The 18,059-nt window shown below is 65.2% G+C and overlaps 2 protein-coding genes across 5 annotated transcripts; one reads left to right on the top strand and one right to left on the bottom strand.

Annotated features, from left to right (window-relative positions):
* Positions 1-563: 563 nt before the first annotated feature.
* DDIT3 (DNA damage inducible transcript 3) lies at positions 564-4,075 on the top strand. 3 transcript variants are annotated; one of them, XM_084610067.1, is made up of 4 exons: positions 564-779; positions 2,429-2,476; positions 2,891-3,049; positions 3,136-4,075. In XM_084610067.1, exons 3-4 carry the CDS (start codon positions 2,918-2,920, stop codon positions 3,577-3,579), a joined length of 576 nt encoding a protein of 191 aa, XP_084466193.1. In that variant the 5' UTR covers positions 564-779; positions 2,429-2,476; positions 2,891-2,917; the 3' UTR covers positions 3,580-4,075. The 3 variants fall into 3 exon arrangements, with proteins under 3 accessions (XP_084466193.1, XP_084466194.1, XP_084466192.1); XM_084610068.1 differs by lacking the exon at positions 564-779 and having other exon boundaries at positions 1,532-2,476; positions 3,139-4,075; XM_084610066.1 differs by lacking the exon at positions 564-779 and having other exon boundaries at positions 1,532-2,476.
* Positions 4,009-17,885, bottom strand: MARS1 (methionyl-tRNA synthetase 1). Of its 2 annotated transcripts, XM_084610016.1 has the most exons (22): positions 17,728-17,885; positions 15,650-15,740; positions 14,222-14,300; positions 13,972-14,100; positions 13,449-13,524; positions 13,169-13,341; positions 12,551-12,663; positions 12,149-12,265; positions 11,454-11,657; positions 10,887-11,088; positions 10,565-10,639; positions 10,268-10,438; positions 8,355-8,450; positions 7,830-7,947; positions 7,402-7,615; positions 7,100-7,231; positions 6,384-6,488; positions 5,661-5,844; positions 5,480-5,551; positions 5,049-5,075; positions 4,635-4,751; positions 4,009-4,447 (listed from the first exon to the last, which is right to left on the bottom strand). In XM_084610016.1, exons 1-22 carry the CDS (start codon positions 17,828-17,830, stop codon positions 4,295-4,297), a joined length of 2,751 nt encoding a protein of 916 aa, XP_084466142.1. In that variant the 5' UTR covers positions 17,831-17,885; the 3' UTR covers positions 4,009-4,294. The 2 variants fall into 2 exon arrangements, with proteins under 2 accessions (XP_084466142.1, XP_084466143.1); XM_084610017.1 differs by lacking the exon at positions 5,049-5,075.
* Between the last annotated feature and the right edge of the window lie 174 nt (positions 17,886-18,059).

Raw genomic sequence — 18,059 nt, 5'->3', positions numbered from 1 at the left:
GGGTCGTGGGGGGGGCTGGCCCTGAGATGGGGGGCTCTTGGGGGGGGCCTGGCCCCGGGAGGGGGGGTGTTGCCCTAGGGGGTCCCTGGGATGGGGAGGTCCTGGGGGGGGCCTGGCCCCGGGAGGGGGGGTGTTGCCCTAGGGCGTCCCTGGGACGGGAGGGTCGTGGGGGGGGCTGGCCCTGAGATGGGGGGCTCTTGGGGGGCTGGCCCTGGGAGTTGGGTGTTACCCTAGGGCGTCCCTGGGACGGGAGGGTTTGGGGGGGTGTTACCCTAGGGGGTCCCTGGGATGGGAGGGGCTGTTTGGGAGAGGGGTTGGTCCTGGGGTCCCGGGGCCGGGCCCCCGCCGCCTCCCCTGGGTCTGGCCCTTTAAGTGGCTGGCGGGTGTGGCGTGACGTCACGCCGGCTCTCGGAGCAGCTCGCCGCGCGCCCGGGCCCCCGTTGCCAGACGTTGCATCACCCGCCGCGTGACTCACCCTTTAAGACTCGTGACCCAGCGGCAGCCACTTCCGGGTGCGACGCGGCGGGCGCTCGCGGTGTCACCGCCAGGGGGCGGGGCCCGCCAGGCCGATTGGCCGACGGCGGGGGACGCGTTACCAAGGCGGCGCCGCCGATTGGCCAGAGCTGGTGCAAGGGTTGCGTCATGCGGGCTCCTTAAAGGGCGCGCGGCGGCCGAGGCGGCGGTTCCGGACCGGCAGCAGCAGGGAGAAGATGCGGTCGAGGATGAGCCGGGGGCAGCGCGGGAGCCGGGGCCAGGGGGAGCAGGGGCCGCGCAGGAAGGTGCGGGGGGGCCGAGCCCCCGGGGCCTTATCACCAGCCCATTGGCCAGCCGCCCTGTGGGCAGGGCTAAACTGCCAGCCCGGACTCCTGGGTTCCATGGCGGGGGGAGGGGCGGCGGGGCAGGGAGCTCGGACTCCTGGGTTCCATGGCGGGGGGAGGGGGGGCGGGGCAGGGAGCTCGGACTCCTGGGTTCCATGGCGGGGGGAGGGGGGTGGGGCAGGGAGCCCGGATTCTTGGGTTCTGTCCCATCTCTGGGTAGGGATGGTGCCAGGAGTCGTGGGGTGCGGGGAGATACTCAGCGTCTGGGCTGCTCTGGTTCTGTCCCGGGGAGGGGAGGGGAGGGGAGGGAGGAAACTGCCTGAGCCAGGACTCCTGGGTCCTAGTCCTAGCTCTGACCTTGTGCATGACCAGCCCTTCCCTTCCTGACCCCTGCAGTCAGTGTCCTTACCGTAGTGGGGGGCGCCCCTAAGCCCAAGGCCCCTGCTCCACGCAGGGAGGGGCAGCTGCTGGCAGCTAGGGCCCTGATACAACTTCCAGACTCCTGCTGTGAATTCTCCCCCCCCCCCCCCCCCGGCACTTAGGCCAGAGTGAGAGGCATATTAGACTTGCCTGGGATGAGCAGCAGGGCCCATGGCTCAAGTGCTGGGCTGGGGAGACCAGGTTCTTCTGCTCCAGGAGCTCCTTGGCTGCTTACCCTGCAAAGCTGTAGCAGGCTTTGGGGGGGGGGGGGGGGGAGAACACAACTTCCTTCCCCGTGCTACTGAGACACTAGGTTCCCCTGCACAGACGCTTGAGCCACCCAGCCTCTGCTCCCACTCCTCTGGGCCGGCTCTATGCAGCCAGGCCCCAAGGTGGTTCTGGGCCTCGACCTCAGCCGCCTTCTTGCATCAGTCGCTCCAGAAGTGCCGCGCAGGAGGGCTGACGAAAGCCCTTGGAGTTTCTCTGGGGGTTACCTTGGAAGCACTGTTCTGAAATGCTGCCTTAACTGGCCAGGGAACCCCCCCTGGGAGGGCCAGGAGCCCCTGGGCGGGCAGTAGGAGACTGGGGACCTTGCCCTACGAGGAAGGCGCTGAGATACCATAGGGGCGAGCGCAGTGTTAGATGAGGCAGCTCCTCTCCCCGGGCTCCCAGGCCAGCTTGGCCTGAGGCTGCCGAGCTTTGCTCTTTGAGCAAGAGAATCCAGTTCCCCTTGGCCTTTGATCCCAGCCACAAAGCCCCGGCTCAGTGTGGCTTTCAGCAGCAATGCCTCTGGTGGCTGCACTTCTAGCACTTGGGAGAAGATCCTGGCTCTTCCCCCAGCAGTGGGGTGGAAGCAGCCGGCTGGGAGAGGGCCACAGCGGGGCAGGCCGGAGGGTTGTCTCATTGCTTGAAACTTCCCACAACGTCATGGGCTAAAAATAGCCTCTGGCTGGAGCAGGCAGCAGTTCCCAGCGGGGCGGAGTCCTGGGGTCACGCCGGGCTGGAGCAGGCAGCGGTTCCCAGCGGGGAGGAGGCCTGGGGTCGCTGGAGGTGAATGCAGGCAGCGGGTCCTAGTAGATTTGTGTCACACCTTCCTTTCCATCCCTGCTAGTGTTGCCTGGTTCTGGGCCTATGGGGGGGATTTGCCAAACGGCTGCCTTGTCTGATTCTGTCTTTGCTTTTCCCCCCAGTCTTCTAGAAGAAAGTGCATCTTCATACATAACCACACGTGAGAGCAGGTAAGGCCTGGTCGTTATGCGTTAGGATAGGACCCAGCTGAGATGGGTGTTCTGTGGGACCCATGAAAGGGAGCTTTCCTGCTCGCTGATGCCAAAGGCTGGGGAACCAGCTTGCCCCACTCTGAGGCTGTGGAGATGCCCAGGAGGGCAGCCCTCCACCTACCCACAGCTCCTCCTGCCAGGGCATCAAGCTGAGCCATGCTGCCCTCTCCCCAGGGCCTTATGTCCTTGCCTGGCCTCTGGGCTGACTGCCGATGGCCCTACCTAGCATGACTGAGGGAGGTGGCGTCGGCCTTCAGAGCCTCTCCCGTGGCCCCTTTCAGCTCTTCCGGCAGCAGCTGGTTTGTCTTATTGGAGGGGTGCTGAGGGGAGCTTTGGACGGTGCCCCCTGCTAACTGTTTTCTCCCTCTTTAGCCAGGGAGACTATCTGGCCCAGACCTGATGATGGCAGCCGAGCCGGTACCTGCCTCCCTGCCCAGCTGGGAGCTGGAGGCTTGGTATGAGGACCTGCAGGAGGTGCTGTCCTCAGATGAGAATGGGGGGACATCCCTGCCCCCTGGGGGAGTGGAACAGGTGAGTGAGGGGCAGGCGGGGGGATCCACTAGGCCAGCTTGCCCCTTGGCCGCACTGACTGACACACACACTCTCTCTCTCTCCAGAAGGACCTTGCCACGCTTGATGCCACGGCGCTGCTATGGGGCTTGGATTTCCCGGCCCCCTTGGTGGAGCCGACAGGTGATGGCCCTGGGAGCTGCGAGCTGGATGCCAGCTTGACGACCGAGCTGCTGGAGCTGCTGAGCGGAACGGCTGAGGAGCTGGCAGGGCTCCCTGAATCGGACTCCAGCCAGAGTTCCCCGGCTCAGACGTGCACAGAGGACGAGGAGGGGGCAGGCCCTGCCTGTGGCCTGAAGAGGAAGAGAAGCAGCCAGCCCCAGGGGCAGGGCAAGAAGCGGAGCAGGGAGAAGGAGCAGAATGAGAGGAGGGTGACGGAGCTGATGGCCGAGAACGAGCGGCTCAAGCAGGAGATCGAGCGACTGAGCGCAGAGGTGGAGGCCACCAGGGCGGCGTTGATCGAGCGCATGGTGAACCTGCAGAAGGTGTAGGGCTGAACTGAGCCCAAGGGGCTGCAGTGTCCTCTGGCTGTGGACTCACAGGGGGGCAGCTAGGCCCTGGTGCTGACTGAACTGAGGCCTGCTGGTGGGGTGTTGCCCCCTTGCCCCAAGGCAGCTGTGCAGAGCCAGGGGCTGGACCGGAGGGTGAACGGACCAGTGGCTGCCCTGGGCAGAATGACAGACAGCAGCCCCGGGGGGCCCTACGTCTGCTGGTGCTGCATGGGGAGAGCTGGCAAAGGACCTGGATGGCAGGAGCTCCCCCTCCTGGTTGTTGCCAGTGCAGTGCTTGGGGCTAGCAGGCCCCAGGCCATGTTTTCCCCTGCCAGCTGGCACAGCCCCCCCATGACTGACGGCTATTGAACGAGGGCCGGTGACTCCTGGAGCAGCGGGAGGGGCTGTTGTAATGAGCAGCACGGCATGTCGAGCAAACCCTTTATTGTACATTGCTGCGCGGTCAGCACTTCCCCCATTACACTCCATACGCCTGCGTGGCTCTCCGGCTCCTTGCACTCGCCGCGGCCCGGCTGCAGGACGGGTGGGGGCTCCTTGCACTCGCCGCGGCCCGGCTGCAGGACGAGCCCAAAGGGGAGGCTGGGCTTGGGCTGCTCACAGATATTTCTTCAGGGGCTGGAGGGGGCAGGTGCAGATCCTCCCAGCAGGGGGAGAACCACCACTGCCAGAGCTACTGTTCTGAGGCACTCAGGAGCTATTTCCTCTTCTTCCCCTTGGGGGCCGGGAGCTCGGGGGTCTTCCCCTCAGCCAGTGCCAGCTGCTTCTTCAGCTCCAGCAGCTTGGCGACCTCAGCATCGATCTGCCCCTTCTCCACCTTGCTGGCCTTCAGCTGGCGCACGTGGTCAGCCTGGGCACAGAGGGCAGCTGTTAGCTCAGTGCTCCGGCTCCCTCCTGCCCCATGCAGAGCTGGAGAGGCTCTGGCCCCAGTGGGGGGAGAGTCTGAACCGCAGGGCCACAGCTGATACCTGGCCCTGGGGGGCTTCGCCCTGCCAAGAATGCAGCCTGCCCTGAGCACAAGGAGAGGTGCCACTCACCTGTTTGGCCAGCTCCTCGGCCAGCTCCTCGGCCTTCTGGGGGTCCCCTGCCAGCACCACGCCTCCCTCAGGCCCAGGGGGTGTCACGTCAGCCGAGACCACGTAGGCAGCATGTGCCTGTGGAGGGGAAGGGAAGTCAGGGAGTCCCAACACAGCAGGCTCGGCCTGGCCTTCGCCAGGCCTAGGGGAGCCCCCTCTCCGGGGGGGTTGAGGGAGAGCCTGGCAGGATGTAGGGGCAGTGTCCCCATAGCATTGGAGGGGGCACCACCCATGGTTAACTCCTGCAGGGCTGGGCCACGCAGCATCTGGCCCTTGCACTGGGGGGGGGTGGGAGGAAAGGAAGGGACAGGGGCTGTCACTCATGCCCCCACCCGGGCCCCCCCCAAGCGTGCCCCAGAGCAGGGCGAGCATTACCTTTAGCTCCATGGTGGAGTCTTCCAGCTGGGAAAGGAGAGAGCAGATGAGGACAGGTAGCAAGACAGCAAAGCATGCAGCTGGGCAAGGCAAGCAAGGGGTTCCCGCTCTCCCTGGGCACAGAGGGATTCACTCACTCCCTGCTGGCCGGGGTCCCCTCCCAACTTCATGTCAGTCAGGAACCAGGGGCTCTTCTGTGCGCCCCTGCACCACCCCTGCTCCCCTGGGGGGCAAGTGCTTCCTTCCAGTCAGCCGGGGGAGCCCCCACCCGCACAGCAGGTGAGGCTGGGCTTCCAGCAGCAGGTCATGCAACACAGGAGGTTTTGGGGGGGCTGCTCTAGCCCCCAGGAAATGGCTCCCTGTACAAGCAGGCCCCAGAGCGCCACGGATTCCACGGGCAGGGGTCACGATTGGGGCTCCCCCTTCCTCACCTGCCCTTCACCAAACCGCTTCCGCAGGGCTTCAATCTGCTCACTCTCCAGCTTCTGGAACAGGGGGCTCACCTGGCAGGAGAGGGGGAGACATTAACCCCCAGCCAGCTGAGCCACCGCCCGCCCTGCCCACTGCCTTCCCGCCACCCCCCACTCTGCCAGCCCCCGGCTGCGTGCCTACCGTGCCAATCTGGTGCCCAGGGGGTAGGAGGCAGTGGAAGGTGTCAGTCAGCACATTGCAGGCCTTCGGCACAGAGAGCTGGTGCTGGATGGTGGCGCTGATGCTGGGCATGTATGGCTGCAGCATGACTGAGATCAGGGAGGCGATATTGACGGCCACGCCTGTCACGGTGCCCGCCCGAGTCCTGGAAAACGGGACCCCCCCATCAGAGCTGGGGGGAGTGCGGAGCAGGGCACAGACTCCAGCAATCTCAGTGTGTTTGGGGGCATCAGCCTGGCTCCCAGCCGCAAAACTAACGGCCGAAATCAGCACCATGGGGAGGCTGGGTTAGCAGGGGGCTGCGGGTTGGGATTGAGGGGCACCAGCAGAGTGGGGCAGAGCTGTGGGGGGAGCCCAGGTTTGGGGTAGAAGGGGCTGAGCTGGGCTAGCAGGGGGCTGCAGGTCAGGATTGAGGGGCAGAGCTGTGGTGTGGGGAGCCCAGGGCCGGGAGAGCAGGGAGCTGTGGGTCAGGAGTGAGGGGCAGAGCGGGGTAGCAGGGAGGGGATCCCATATCAAGTGTCAGGAGATGAGTTTGGCCCATTCACCAGGTCACTAGGGCTTAACTAAGCCCCTGGAACAGCTCCCCTGCCTGCTGAGCCAGGCAGGCCTGATTTCCCTCCCCCCCGGGGTGTTCCTCTGCCCTCCAGGGGTGAGCTGGTGGGTGGATCTGGCCCTGCCCCCTACCTGTCAGCGTCCTGACCCTTGATCCGTTTCCAGGGCTCGTTCACTTGGATGTACTGGTTGCCATAGCGAGAAACGCTCAGGATACAGCGCAGAGCATCCCGAATCCTGCACGCGGGGGGATGCGGGGGGGAAGAGAAGAGACAGGGACTCAGACTCTGCACCAGCATGGAGCAGGGTGATCACCTAATCTGCCCTGCACATCGCAGGCCCCACAACCTGCCCCCCACCCCACCTCGCATTTGGCCTCCGACCTTCTCCAATCCTGGGTTCCAGAGCCCACGCTCCAGAGAAGTCACCATTGACGTGAGTTCAGATCTGCCCAGGTCCCTTGATGCAGAGGGAGGTGAAAATCTCGGCCGATCTGACCCGGGGGAAATTCCTGCCCGACCCCACTTACGGCGACCGGATGGACCCTGAGCACGCTGGCGAGACCCGCCAGCCACCCGCCACGATGGGCTGGGGAAGGAATCTCTCCAGCTTGCTGTCCCGGGGAAGGAATCTCTCCAGCTTGCTGTCCCTGGCTGCATGGGACACGGCCTCTTCTGCTAGCTATCCCCCATGTACCCCGCAGGCCACACCCTCCTGGCACAAGCCAACACAGGGCAGCGGGGTTCCTGGGGGCTGGCCACTCTGTGCCCCGCACCGTACACTGACCACACCCGGGCAGGGCCGGGCCAGCGCCATCCCACCGGTGCCCCTCAGCCCCTGGGACGCACCGGACCTTCTCCAGCAGCTGGTTGTACTGACGCAGCTCCAGGGTGACGTGAGCCAGCAGCCGCTTGTCGTCCGTGCCCAGCTCCATGTGGGGGACGCGCCCACCGAAGAACTTACAGACGAACATCCCAGCCCTGGGGGGAGGAGGGAGAGTCAGCCACATCCCCACCACTTTCCCTCACCACCCCACACGCCAAGCCTGGCCCATCTCTCACCAGCGACCCCCACATCCACAGCCTGCCCCAGCTCCCAACCCCTACAGACCCCTCTGCACCTGGTGCCCCCCGCGGGGCCCCCCCGGTACCTGTTGACAAAGTTGCCCAGGTTGTTGAGCAGCTCCGAGTTGTTCTTCAGCATGAGGTCGGTCCAGGAGAAGGTGCTGTCCTGCCCCTCGGGGCGCAGGAAGAGCAGGTAGAAGCGCCAGATGTCAGCAGGGATCCCCGTGTCCTGGGCCATGTCCCCAAACACCCCCACGCCGCGGCTCTTGGAGAACTTCCCGTCCTCGTAGTTGAGGTACTCTGGGGATGGCACGAGAGACTGGCGTCTGCACATCATCCCCTGGAGCCTATCCCCCATCCCCTCCCTGGCCCACCCAGCACTGCCCCCTAGCTACCAGCCCTGCCCAGGCTCCCCCATCCCAGCCCCTCCCTGGACCACCCAGCACTGCCCGGCCCCCCACCCCTGCACCGTCCCCTGCTTCACTGGCCTGCTCCACACTGCCCCCCGCGGTACCTGTGGCAATGAGGTGGTTGACCAGCGTGTAGTTATCCTCAGCACCGAGCAGCGTGCAGGGGAAGACAACGCTGTGGAAGGGGACGTTGTCCTTGGCCATGAAGTTGTAGAGCTGGACCTGGAAGGCGGTGGAGGGAGAGGGGTCCAGTCCCAGTGGTGCCAAGCCCAGGGGCACGGCTCGGGGGAAGGGGTCAGTCCCACCCTCAGAGCCAGCCTGGCCCGCACACACCCTGGAGCTGGGTGGCACCGTGGGCGCTGCCCCGTCCCTTGCTCCTTCTCGTCTCCTTGGCAAGTTCTGCCCACTCCAGACTCCTAATGAGTCCCAGCTGGGCTCCCCCATCCCCCCGGGGACCACTGATTCCTACGCTGCCTCCTAGAACATTTCCCAGCCATGGCACCACAAGCCAGGGAGGGGACAGGCTGCAGATCCGGAGCAGAACCCAGAAGTCCCAACTCCCCAGCTCCCCTCCCAGCTGGGGCCAGATCCCAACCCACCGAGGGGGGCCGGGTTCGACGGCACCTCACCTGCTGCGGGTTCTTCCACCACCTCTCCCACTGGTCGGTGTAGTTGGCCGTGATGGACAGGTAGCCGATCGGGGCATCGAACCAGACGTAGAACACCTGTGGGGACGGAGCGGCACATGGGCGGCTGTGTGGTGAGGCTGCGGTCGCTTCCTCCTGCAGGCAGGGGCTCAGCACAGCTCCAGCCCAGGGACTCGCTCGCCTTTGGCCAAGTCAGTCTCCGAGGCTGAGCCTGCTGCTCTAGCCCAGACCACATATACAGCACCCCCATGCCAAGGGGGCACCCAGGGATGTAGCAGGACGGTGTGACAAAGTGGGACTGTTCTTAATGTTTCCTCTAAATACTGTAGGCGTGCCTCAGTTTCCCCAATGCATTTCTTAAGTCTCTAGGTGGTGGGAATAAGGCAGGGGGTGTAATTGTTGCAGAGCAAAGGACCAGTGTACGTAAATGGCCAACACTGTGTCTCCTGATGGCCTGGGCCCTGCTCCCCCCTGCAAGGTGATAGCTAAAGGGTTCAGAGTAGCAGCCGTGTTAGTCTGTATCCGCAAAAAGAAAAGGAGGACTTGTGGCACCTCAGAGACTAAATTTTATTTGAGCATAAGCTTCCGTGAGCTACATCTTGGGTAGCAGATAGATAGAATACCCCTGCTCGGGGTTCTGTGTGGATTTGTCCTTGTGCTTTTTCAGGGAGTTTCCTGAGCAGATGGTGTAGTTTCTTTTGGTAACCCTCAGTGGGATCAGAGCATAATGGCTTGTAGAAAGTGGTGTTGGAGAGCTGCCTAGCAGCCTCTTGTTCATATTCCGACCTAGTCATGATGACAACAGCACCTCCGCACAGACACACCCGTAGAACCCCGACCAGGGGTATTCTATCTGCTACCCAAGATCCATAAACCTGGAAATCCTGGACGCCCTATCATCTCAGGCATTGGCACCCTGACAGCAGGATAGTCTGGCTATGTAGACTCCCTCCTCAGGCCCTACGCAACCAGCACTCCCAGCTATCTTCGAGACACCACTGACTTCCTGAGGAAACTACAATCCATCGGTGATCTTCCTGAAAACACCATCCCGGCCACTTTGGATGTAGAAGCCCTCTACACCAACATTCCACACAAAGATGGACTACAAGCCGTCAGGAACAGTATCCCCGATAATGTCACGGCTAACCTGGTGGCTGTATTTTCCACTGCATACATCTGATGACGTGAGCTGTAGCTCACAAAAGCTTATGCTCAAATAAATTAGCTAAAGGGTTGGAGAACAAAGGAATCCGGTGACCTCCTGGCCTGGGAAAGGGACAAAGCCCAGAGGAGCAGGGGCTGGAGGGTGAGCCAGTTTGGGGCTGGCTGGGGACAAGAAGTGAAGTGCAGACAGGTTTGTCTGGCTCACTGCCCCCCAAAATGGGCCCGGCTGAGGGGTCCTGTTCTCTGTACCTACAAGCTCTGTTTTAGACCATGTTCCTGTCATCTAATAAACCTTCTGTTTGATTGGCTGGCTGAGAGTCCCGTCTGACTGCGGAGTTGGGGGGCAGGACCCTCTGGCTGCCCCAGGACCCTGCCTGGGCGGACTCGCTGTGGGAAGCGCATGGAGGGGCGGAGGATGCTGAATGCTCTGAGGTCAGACCCAGGAAGGTGGAAGCCGTGTGAGCTTCTTGCCCTGGGGACAGTCTGCTCCCAGAGAGGAGACTTCCCCAGAGTCCTGACTGGCTTCGTAGGGAGCCATCCCAGAGCATCGACCGGGGACTCCGTGACAGACAGTTCCTTGGACACAGCCCACCCCAGAGCAGGCCCGCGGCTGCAAGGCAGACGCCCTGCTGGAGCACCAAGGCAGAGGACGCTCCCGGTGACAGAGCGAGCAGTGGGGGGTCCCAGGCTGAGCGGCTCCGGCCCCGCCCACCTGCGGCCCAGCTCACCTTGTCGCGGAAGCCGTCCAACGGGACGGGAGTCCCCCATTTCAGGTCGCGGGTGATGCAGCGGGGCTTGAGGCCGTCACGGATCCAGGAGCGGGTGATGAAGCGGGAGTTGGCCGTCCAGTCACCCGTGGCCCACGACTGCTCCAACCACTTCTCCAGGCGCCCCTCCAGCTGCCAGGGGACAAGAGATGAGCCGGAGCTGTCGCAGGATGGGGAGGGGAGTGGTTTCTCCACCCCACCTTCCAGACTCCTGCCCCCTCTCCTCCACTGCCCCCAAGCCCGGGCAGCTGCACTTACCTTGGGCAGGTCCAGGAAGAGATGCTGCGAGGACTTCAGCACCGGGGAGTCTTTGCACACTTTGCACTGAGGTTTCTGCGGGGAGGAAGCACACGGCCTGTGAAGCGGGGCAAGGGGGGAGGGGAAGAATGCAGAGACCACAGTGCATGGGGCAGGGACTCTGCCGATGGGCACGAGTGAAGAGCCGCCTTCCCAGGTTCCCTGGGGAGTGTCACGCCGGGGGCACAGAGTGGCCAAGCGCTTACTGCCCGTCTCCTGCCATGCCCCTGGTGCCCCGCATGCCGGCCCCGGGACAGCGTCTGCCTCCCGCCCACCACGGTACCTTGAGCTCCACCGCGTTGATGAGCTTCCCGCACTTGTCACACTGGTCGCCTCGGGCCTCCTCGTAGTTGCAGAAGGGGCAGGTGCCCTCCACGAAGCGGTCGGCCAGGAAGCGCTGACAACGCTCGCACCGCAGCTGGTCCACGGTGTCTGTCCGCAGCATGTCGCGCTCCAGCAGGCGCTGGAAGATGTCCTGGGCTATCCTGAGACATGCCGGAGGATGATGGGAGAACAGCCCCCCGCCAGCAAAGGCTACACTAGGGACCCCGCCTCCTGCCAGCCATTGCCCCCAGACTGCAGCAGCAGCTCAAGGAACGCGAGGGGCAGGTCGTGCCTCGGTCCGGAGGGGGAACATCTGTCCATGCTCAGTTAAGTGCTGAGTGCTCGGGGCATCAATGCCCAACGTGCCACGCCCAGGGGACAACTACGGTGTCCTGACGGAGCCATGGTAGCCCCATGGGGAGTGTCCCACACTCCCCAGCTCTGGGTCGTCCTCCCTCCCTGGACCTCCCCAGTCCGGCCCCGTGGGCCCCGCTCCAGTGACTCCCCATGCCGGCGCGACACCTACGTGGTCTGGTGGGGTGTGGTGGTCCGGCCAAAATAGTCAAAGGAGATGTCGAACCAGCGGTAGATCTGGGCGTGGATGGCATTGTACTTGTCGCAGATCTGCTGGGGCGTCAGCCCCTCCTCCAGGGCCTTGGTCTCCGTGGCCGTCCCGTACTCGTCCGTCCCACACACATACAGCGTGTTCCAGTTCCGTAGGCGGCAGTACCTGGCCGAAGGGGGAGAGCCTTAGGAGACGGGATCCCCTGGAGGTGGCTTGAGCCCCCCTGCCCTTGGAGGCTGCAGAGGCCCCTGGGGTTTGAGAGCTTCTGTGCTGGACCCCTTGGGTGGGTGGGGGGAGTTGTGGGGCTGGCTCTGGGAAGTGGCCTCTAAACTCTGTCCTTGGGCACCCTTCTATCTTACTGACCCCATGGGACAGATGGACCAACTGCCCCTGGTACCACAAGTGCCTGCGATACCCAGGGCCACAGCTGCCATTCATGGCCACACAGCAGCGTGGGCCCCCAGGCTGCAGCCTGAGAAGTTGGCCCTCTCTGCCAGCCAACCCTCACCCTCCTCCAGGCTGGGACACGGCTGCTCCAGCTGGGAAGACCCTGCGTTCCCCTTTCCTCTGGGAGCCCAGCAGGGCTGCGCTGGGGGCTGGCCGAGGCTCCTGGCCAAAGCTGCCAAACCGCCGGGGCCTGCCCCGGGCCACCGTACCTGGCGAAGACGTCAGCACTGAGGACGCAGCCAATGATGTTCCCCAGGTGGGGCACGTTGTTGACATAGGGCAAGGCGCTGGTGATCAGGACGTTCCTTCTGCCCTCCACCGGCAGCCTGGGGAGAAAAGGGCCATGAGCCACCCAGGGACAGCGGGACGCTGCAGAACAAAGGGGGTGGGGGAATCCTGGCCTGCAGGCTGGGGGCAGATGGCTGGGCTCTGGCCCCCCAAACCAGGTGCGCTGCCCAGGGAGAGAACAGGACGAGGGACCCCCTCCCATTGCTCCCCGAGTGATCATGGGCCAGCCAAAGGGCCTTTCACGGGTGACGGAGCCAGCCCCTTACACAGCGGTGCCTCCCGCCCCCCGCTCAGCTCCCTTCTCCCCACCCCGTGGCACTCACACAGGGCTCGGCGGCTGCCAGCGTTCGGGCAGGGCTGCCAGGCCTCTGGGCCAGGCTTCCGCAGCAGCTGCGATTTCTTCCTCCGACAACGAGCGCTCGGCCAATTCCTCTTCCTAGCGGGAGGGACGCCAGGTGAGCAGGGCGGGGCAGCGCTAGGGCCTTGGCTCAAGGCAACGCCACCGACAGAGAAAGCTGCCAGCTGGGGCCCCGTGCTCCAACATGGGGCTGAAGAGCTCCAGGCTGGGGGCTCTGAGCTTTTCCTCCCGCAAAACAGGCGCCCTGCACACCCGCTGTAAGCCTCGCTGTTCCCAGGCACGTTTCAGTTCAGTTGTCCCTGACGGCTGGTTTTATGACACACACTTGGGTTTGGGGCCCAGAGCTCAGAACAGCCGCTGTTTAAAGGCCTGTGGGTTTCTCTGACCAGCAAGGATACCCCCCACCGTACCCCCCAGAGCAGCAGCAGGATGGGTCCATGGCTGAGCAGATGGGGCCTGAGACAGCTTCCGCATCCTGAAGAATTGCGGGAATCCCCAGCCTGGCTCAGTCCCCAGGTCCACCTAGCGCAGCCAGCCCCCGGACAGGGGGGCCGCCGTGCCAGAGCGAAGTGGGGGACAGTACCTCTGGCTCATTAGTTGCTGGCGTCTCCCAGTGCAGGCTGGGCTCTGGCTGTTTCTGTAGATAGGCTTTGAACTCCTGGGCTCCCTTGGGCGTCAGCACGGACTCCGCGGCACTTCTGCAGGGCTCCAAGAGGTTCATGGTCTGGAACCAGCTCCTCAGAGCCGGCAGTTCATCTTCGAAAGAGGAGAAGGGCGTCAGCACCAAGAGGCCAAGAAAAGCGTCATCCCACACGGGCGCAGGAGCCCAGTGCTGAGCAGACCCTCGGGACACCAGCTCTTACCTGGCAGGCCGAATTCATCCTGCAACACAGGGTACAGGGTGGCCCACAGGACAACGTCGGCTACTGATTCTGCCTCCTAGAGGAAAGCAGAGCGCGTGAGGGTGAGAGCAGTGGGGAGCCGGATGCCAGGGGTCTCTGCACAGCAGCCAGGGCTGTCTTTGTGCAGCCATGTTTATTGCAGGAGAGCAATACATCCCTGCAGCCCCGAGCGAGATGCTAGCATTCCATGCTGGCACTCGTCCTCTGCGGGCACAGCTCACCACATCAGAGACAGACGCTACACGCGGCTTCCTTCACGTGACTTTGAGCACCTGGCCAGCTGCCCGCGTGGCCCTTTGTGGGGTGAAGTCTGGGCTCCCCTGTGCTAACGATTTAAGCGATTCCAAAGATCAGGGGACCAAAAGCCAGGGCTCCTGGGTTCTATTCCCAACCCAGCCATGCCCTTGCTGTGGGAGACAGAAGGCACTTCAGCTCAGTGTGCCCCGGTTTCCCCAGTCCGTACCCTGGGGAGTACGTTACTCACCCCGGCGAGGTAAGGAGTGGCCTTGCTGGTCAAGCTTTGATCAATGTAGGTTAACCGTTTCCTGATGGCCCCTAGAACTTCTTTTTTTCCTTGCACCAGGTGGCAATACAGGGCTGTGGACACGGCCGGCTAAGGACAGAGACAAAGGTTTAGCTGGGCTGGAGCAGCGTCGAAGGGAGCCCACGTTTTGCCCCATCAGCGTCGTGCCCTGGAGTGTTGCTGCCAAGTTGGGCTTCTCCAGGTGACCCACCTGCAGCTCCGTTGCTTCCCATTCAAGCCACTGATTGGTGAGATCGTCAGGCTCCTTTCCAGCTAAGAGGAAGAAGTACCTGCAGGACAGGAAGGAAAGGGAGCACTGAATGCACACAGCAGATCCAGCCCAGGGGATTGTGCAGCCCAGGTAACTCCACTCAGCGCCTGTCCCCAGAGTGTTGACTTCCCCACGCTCACACAGCAGGTCACTGGCACAGCTGGGAACAGACCCAGGAGTCCCAATGTCCCCTTTGCTCTAGCCACCAGGCAGGGGACTCAAGTTGTACGGTGGCCTCAGAGGGCAGCCACCAACTCTCGCTGGCGGCCGCACTGACATGTTTTCCTAAAACACTTAATTAACATTCAGAGGGACAAACAAACGTGCACATACACGCACCCAAATCCTTGTCATTTCTTCATGTAGTAAGTGTGCCGGACAAAGTGACGCTTGCCTGTTTCATATCAGTTCTCGGCAAGCCGCAGGACAGATTAAACCCTGGATGGGGGTGGGGGGTGTGAGAGGGGGAGGCAGCGGGAACCAGGGGCCATGGGGGGAAGCATGGGGGCCCAAGGGAGGCAGCAGAAGCCCAGGGCAATGGGCAGAGCCGGGTGTCCACGCCCTGGGAGTCGGAGCCCGCGGCTGTGCAGCCGGGACGAGCACCCGGTACTGGAGCCAGAGCCCGAAGCTGGGGTTCGGCACCCAAAGGCCCACGGTCAGGCTCCCCAAGTCCCACTGCTGCCCAATCACCCCAGGGCTGAAGCCTGAGCCCCGACCCCTCACCGGGTCGAGAACTAACCTTGCTCCTAGGCCCTGCACCTCCAATGTTGTGCCCCGCCTGTCTCCAGAGCCAGTGCAGGGCTGCGCATCCAGGAGCAACAGGGAGGGAGGGAAGAGGCCGATACTTTGCACTCCCACCCCCGCCGGCTGTTATGGCCCCTGGTGGCCAGACCCCGCATTTGAGAAACGCTGCACCAGAGCCCACTCCCCAGGTACCGCCATCACCTCCCAACCAGGAACTCCTCCCCCGCTGGGCCCTGAAAGCTGCAGGAAACACTTCAGCAAAACCAGAGGGTTGCTAGGCCCTAGATCCTGGGGCAGGATCCAGCCCCGAACGCTGATTGCTCCAGAACAGGGCAGGACCCGAGAACAGCAAGATGCCAAGTTCCTTGTCCGACTGCAGCAGGCACCATTGGGGGCACCATTCCCAGGAGCGGCTAGGGTGGCCTGATGTCCCGATTTTAGGGTCTTTTTCTTATCTAGGCTCCTATTACCCCCCAACCCCGTCCTGATTTTCCACATTTGCTGTCTGGTCACCCTAGGAGCTGCACTGACCCAGCAGCTGGACAGCGTGTGCTCAGGGAGTGCTGACCCTCCGGTGAATTAGCTGGAGACCCTCCAGCCCAGAAACCAGCAGGGGACACTTACTGACAGATGGCATTTGGGGAGAAGAGGAAAGTGCCGCTGTCCAGGTGCAGGGCTGGCACCCGTGGGTGGGTGAGGAAAGGAACCACGCGACCTGCAGAGGGGAAGGCACGTGGCATTAGGGCACTGGAGCATGAGCCAAGGAGAAGACCAGGGCCTAGGGAGAGGGGAGGACTGAGGGGCGGGGCCCCTGAGGGAAGTAAGGCACAACAAGGGGGGGATTGGGGGGGGCCCTGAGGGAGGTGACCCCAGAGAAGAAGGGGCTAGGGAAACAGGGGCAGTAGAGACGGGGTCCCTGAAAAGGGGAAGAGGACACTAGGAGCGTCCCTAGGGATATCGGGAAGGGGGTCATAGAAGATGGTCCATGAGAGGACACATCTGGCAAGGACCTGTGGGGGCTCCAGGTGGGAGGGGAACAGGGCAAAAGAGGGGAGAACTCTGAGGGGGCCATGGGCAGGAGAGGAGGTCTCCTAAGGGGGCACAGGGGATGTGCCCTGGGCAGAAAGGGAAGAGGAAAGGGGCGATGACATGGGGAGGGGGCACAGGGGCATGGCCAGGAGTAATCCTGGGGGAGGGGGAGGCACAGTACTCTGGGGAACAGGAGGAGGCTGGATGGGAGGGGTGCTGGGGGGCAGGAGGACGTGTAGGAAGAGGAGGAAGCAGCAGCCCTGGGGGCCCCAGGCCGGAAGGGGTGAAAGGGGGGAGGACCGCCTGGGGAGTGGAGCACTAAAAGGCTGGGAATTGGGAGGCAGGACACTGGGGTGGTTGGGGGAATGGGCATTGGGGTCCCAGGCACGGTCGGGTAAGTGGCAGTTTGGTGATCCGGGCCCGCGGAGGGGAGTCTGGGGGGGGGGGGCAGGTGGGGAAGCTGGGGGGTGAGGGAGCAAGGGGGTTAGGAGGGGGTGCGAGGGAGGAGCCCGAGAGGGCCCTGTGGGGGCGAGAGGGGGAGCCCAGGGGTGCGGGGGAGGGGCCCGGCAGGTTGGGGGCAGGAGGAGGGGCCGGGAGCCCGGGGTGGGGGATTGGGAGTGGGACGGGCAGGTTGGGGGCGGGGAAGGACCCTGGGGCGGTTCCGAGGGGGGCGGGCAGGTTGGGGGCGGGAGGGGAGCCCGGGGGGGGGCGGGCAGGTTGGGGGCGGGGAGGGGAGCCCGGGGGGGGGGGGCGGGCAGGTTGGGGGCGGGCAGGTTGGGGGCGGGGAGGGGAGCCCGGGGGGGGGGGGGCGGGCAGGGGAGCCCGGGGGGGGGGGGCGGGCAGGTTGGGGGCGGGGAGGGGAGCCCGGGGGGGGGGGGGCGGGCAGGTTGGGGGCGGGGAGGGGAGCCCGGGGGGGGGGGCGGGCGGGCAAGTTGGGGGCGGGGGGGGGGCGGGCGGGCAGGTTGGGGGCGGGGAGGGGCAGGTTGGGGGCGGGGAGGGGAGCCCGGGGGGGGGGGGCGGGCGGGCAGGTTGGGGGCGGGGAGGGGAGCCCGGGGGGGGGGCGGGCGGGCAGGTTGGGGGCGGGGGGGGGGCGGGCGGGCAGGTTGGGGGCGGGGGGGGGGCGGGCGGGCAGGTTGGGGGCGGGGGGGGGCGGGCGGGCAGGTTGGGGGCGGGGGGGGGGCGGGCGGGCAGGTTGGGGGCGGGGAGGGGCAGGTTGGGGGCGGGGAGGGGAGCCCGGGGGGGGGGGCGGGCAGGTTGGGGGCGGGGAGGGGAGCCCGGGGGCGGGGGCGGGCAGGTTGGGGGCGGGGAGGGGAGCCCGGGGGGGGGGGGCGGGCAGGTTGGGGGCGGGGAGGGGAGGGGAGCCCGGGGGGGGCGCTGGGGGCGGGCAGGTTGGGGGCGGGGAGGGGAGCCCGGGGGGGGGCGGGCAGGTTGGGGGCGGGGAGGGGAGGGGAGCCCGGGGGGGGCGCTGGGGGCGGGCAGGTTGGGGGCGGGAGGAGAGCCGGGGGGGGGGCGGGCAGGTTGGGGGCGGGGAGGGGAGCCCGGGGGGGGGCGGGCAGGTTGGGGGCGGGGAGGGGAGCCCGGGGGGGGGGCGGGCAGGTTGGGGGCGGGGAGGGGAGCCCGGGGGGGGCGCCGGGAGGGACTCGGGGGGGCGGGCCCCGCCCCGCCCCACTCACCGTCCGGGGGGACCCGCTCCAGCCGCACGCGGGCCCCGCTGGCCCCGGCCGCCGCCAGCACCTTGAGGCCCTGGGCGCTGCCCTCGCTCAGGTAGAGCCGCATCCTCGCCCGGCCACGCGCCGCGCCGCGCCGCCCGCTGATGCAACGACGCGCCGGGCCGGCCGCCGCGCTGCCTCGTGGGGCCTGTAGTCCCGCCGGCCGCGCTCCCCAGCGCCGCCCCCGCCCGCGGAACTACGAGCCCCACAATGCACCGCGGCGCAGAGCGGAAGTGTCGCGAGACGGGCGCTCGGAGGGCGGTTCCGGAGAAGAGGGGCTGGCCGGGGTTGCTATG

Source organism: Lepidochelys olivacea, assembly GCF_965140295.1.
Source record: "Lepidochelys olivacea isolate rLepOli2 genome assembly, chromosome: 20".
Taxonomy (NCBI): domain Eukaryota; kingdom Metazoa; phylum Chordata; order Testudines; family Cheloniidae; genus Lepidochelys; species Lepidochelys olivacea.
This window is presented reverse-complemented; position numbering and strand designations above follow the sequence as displayed.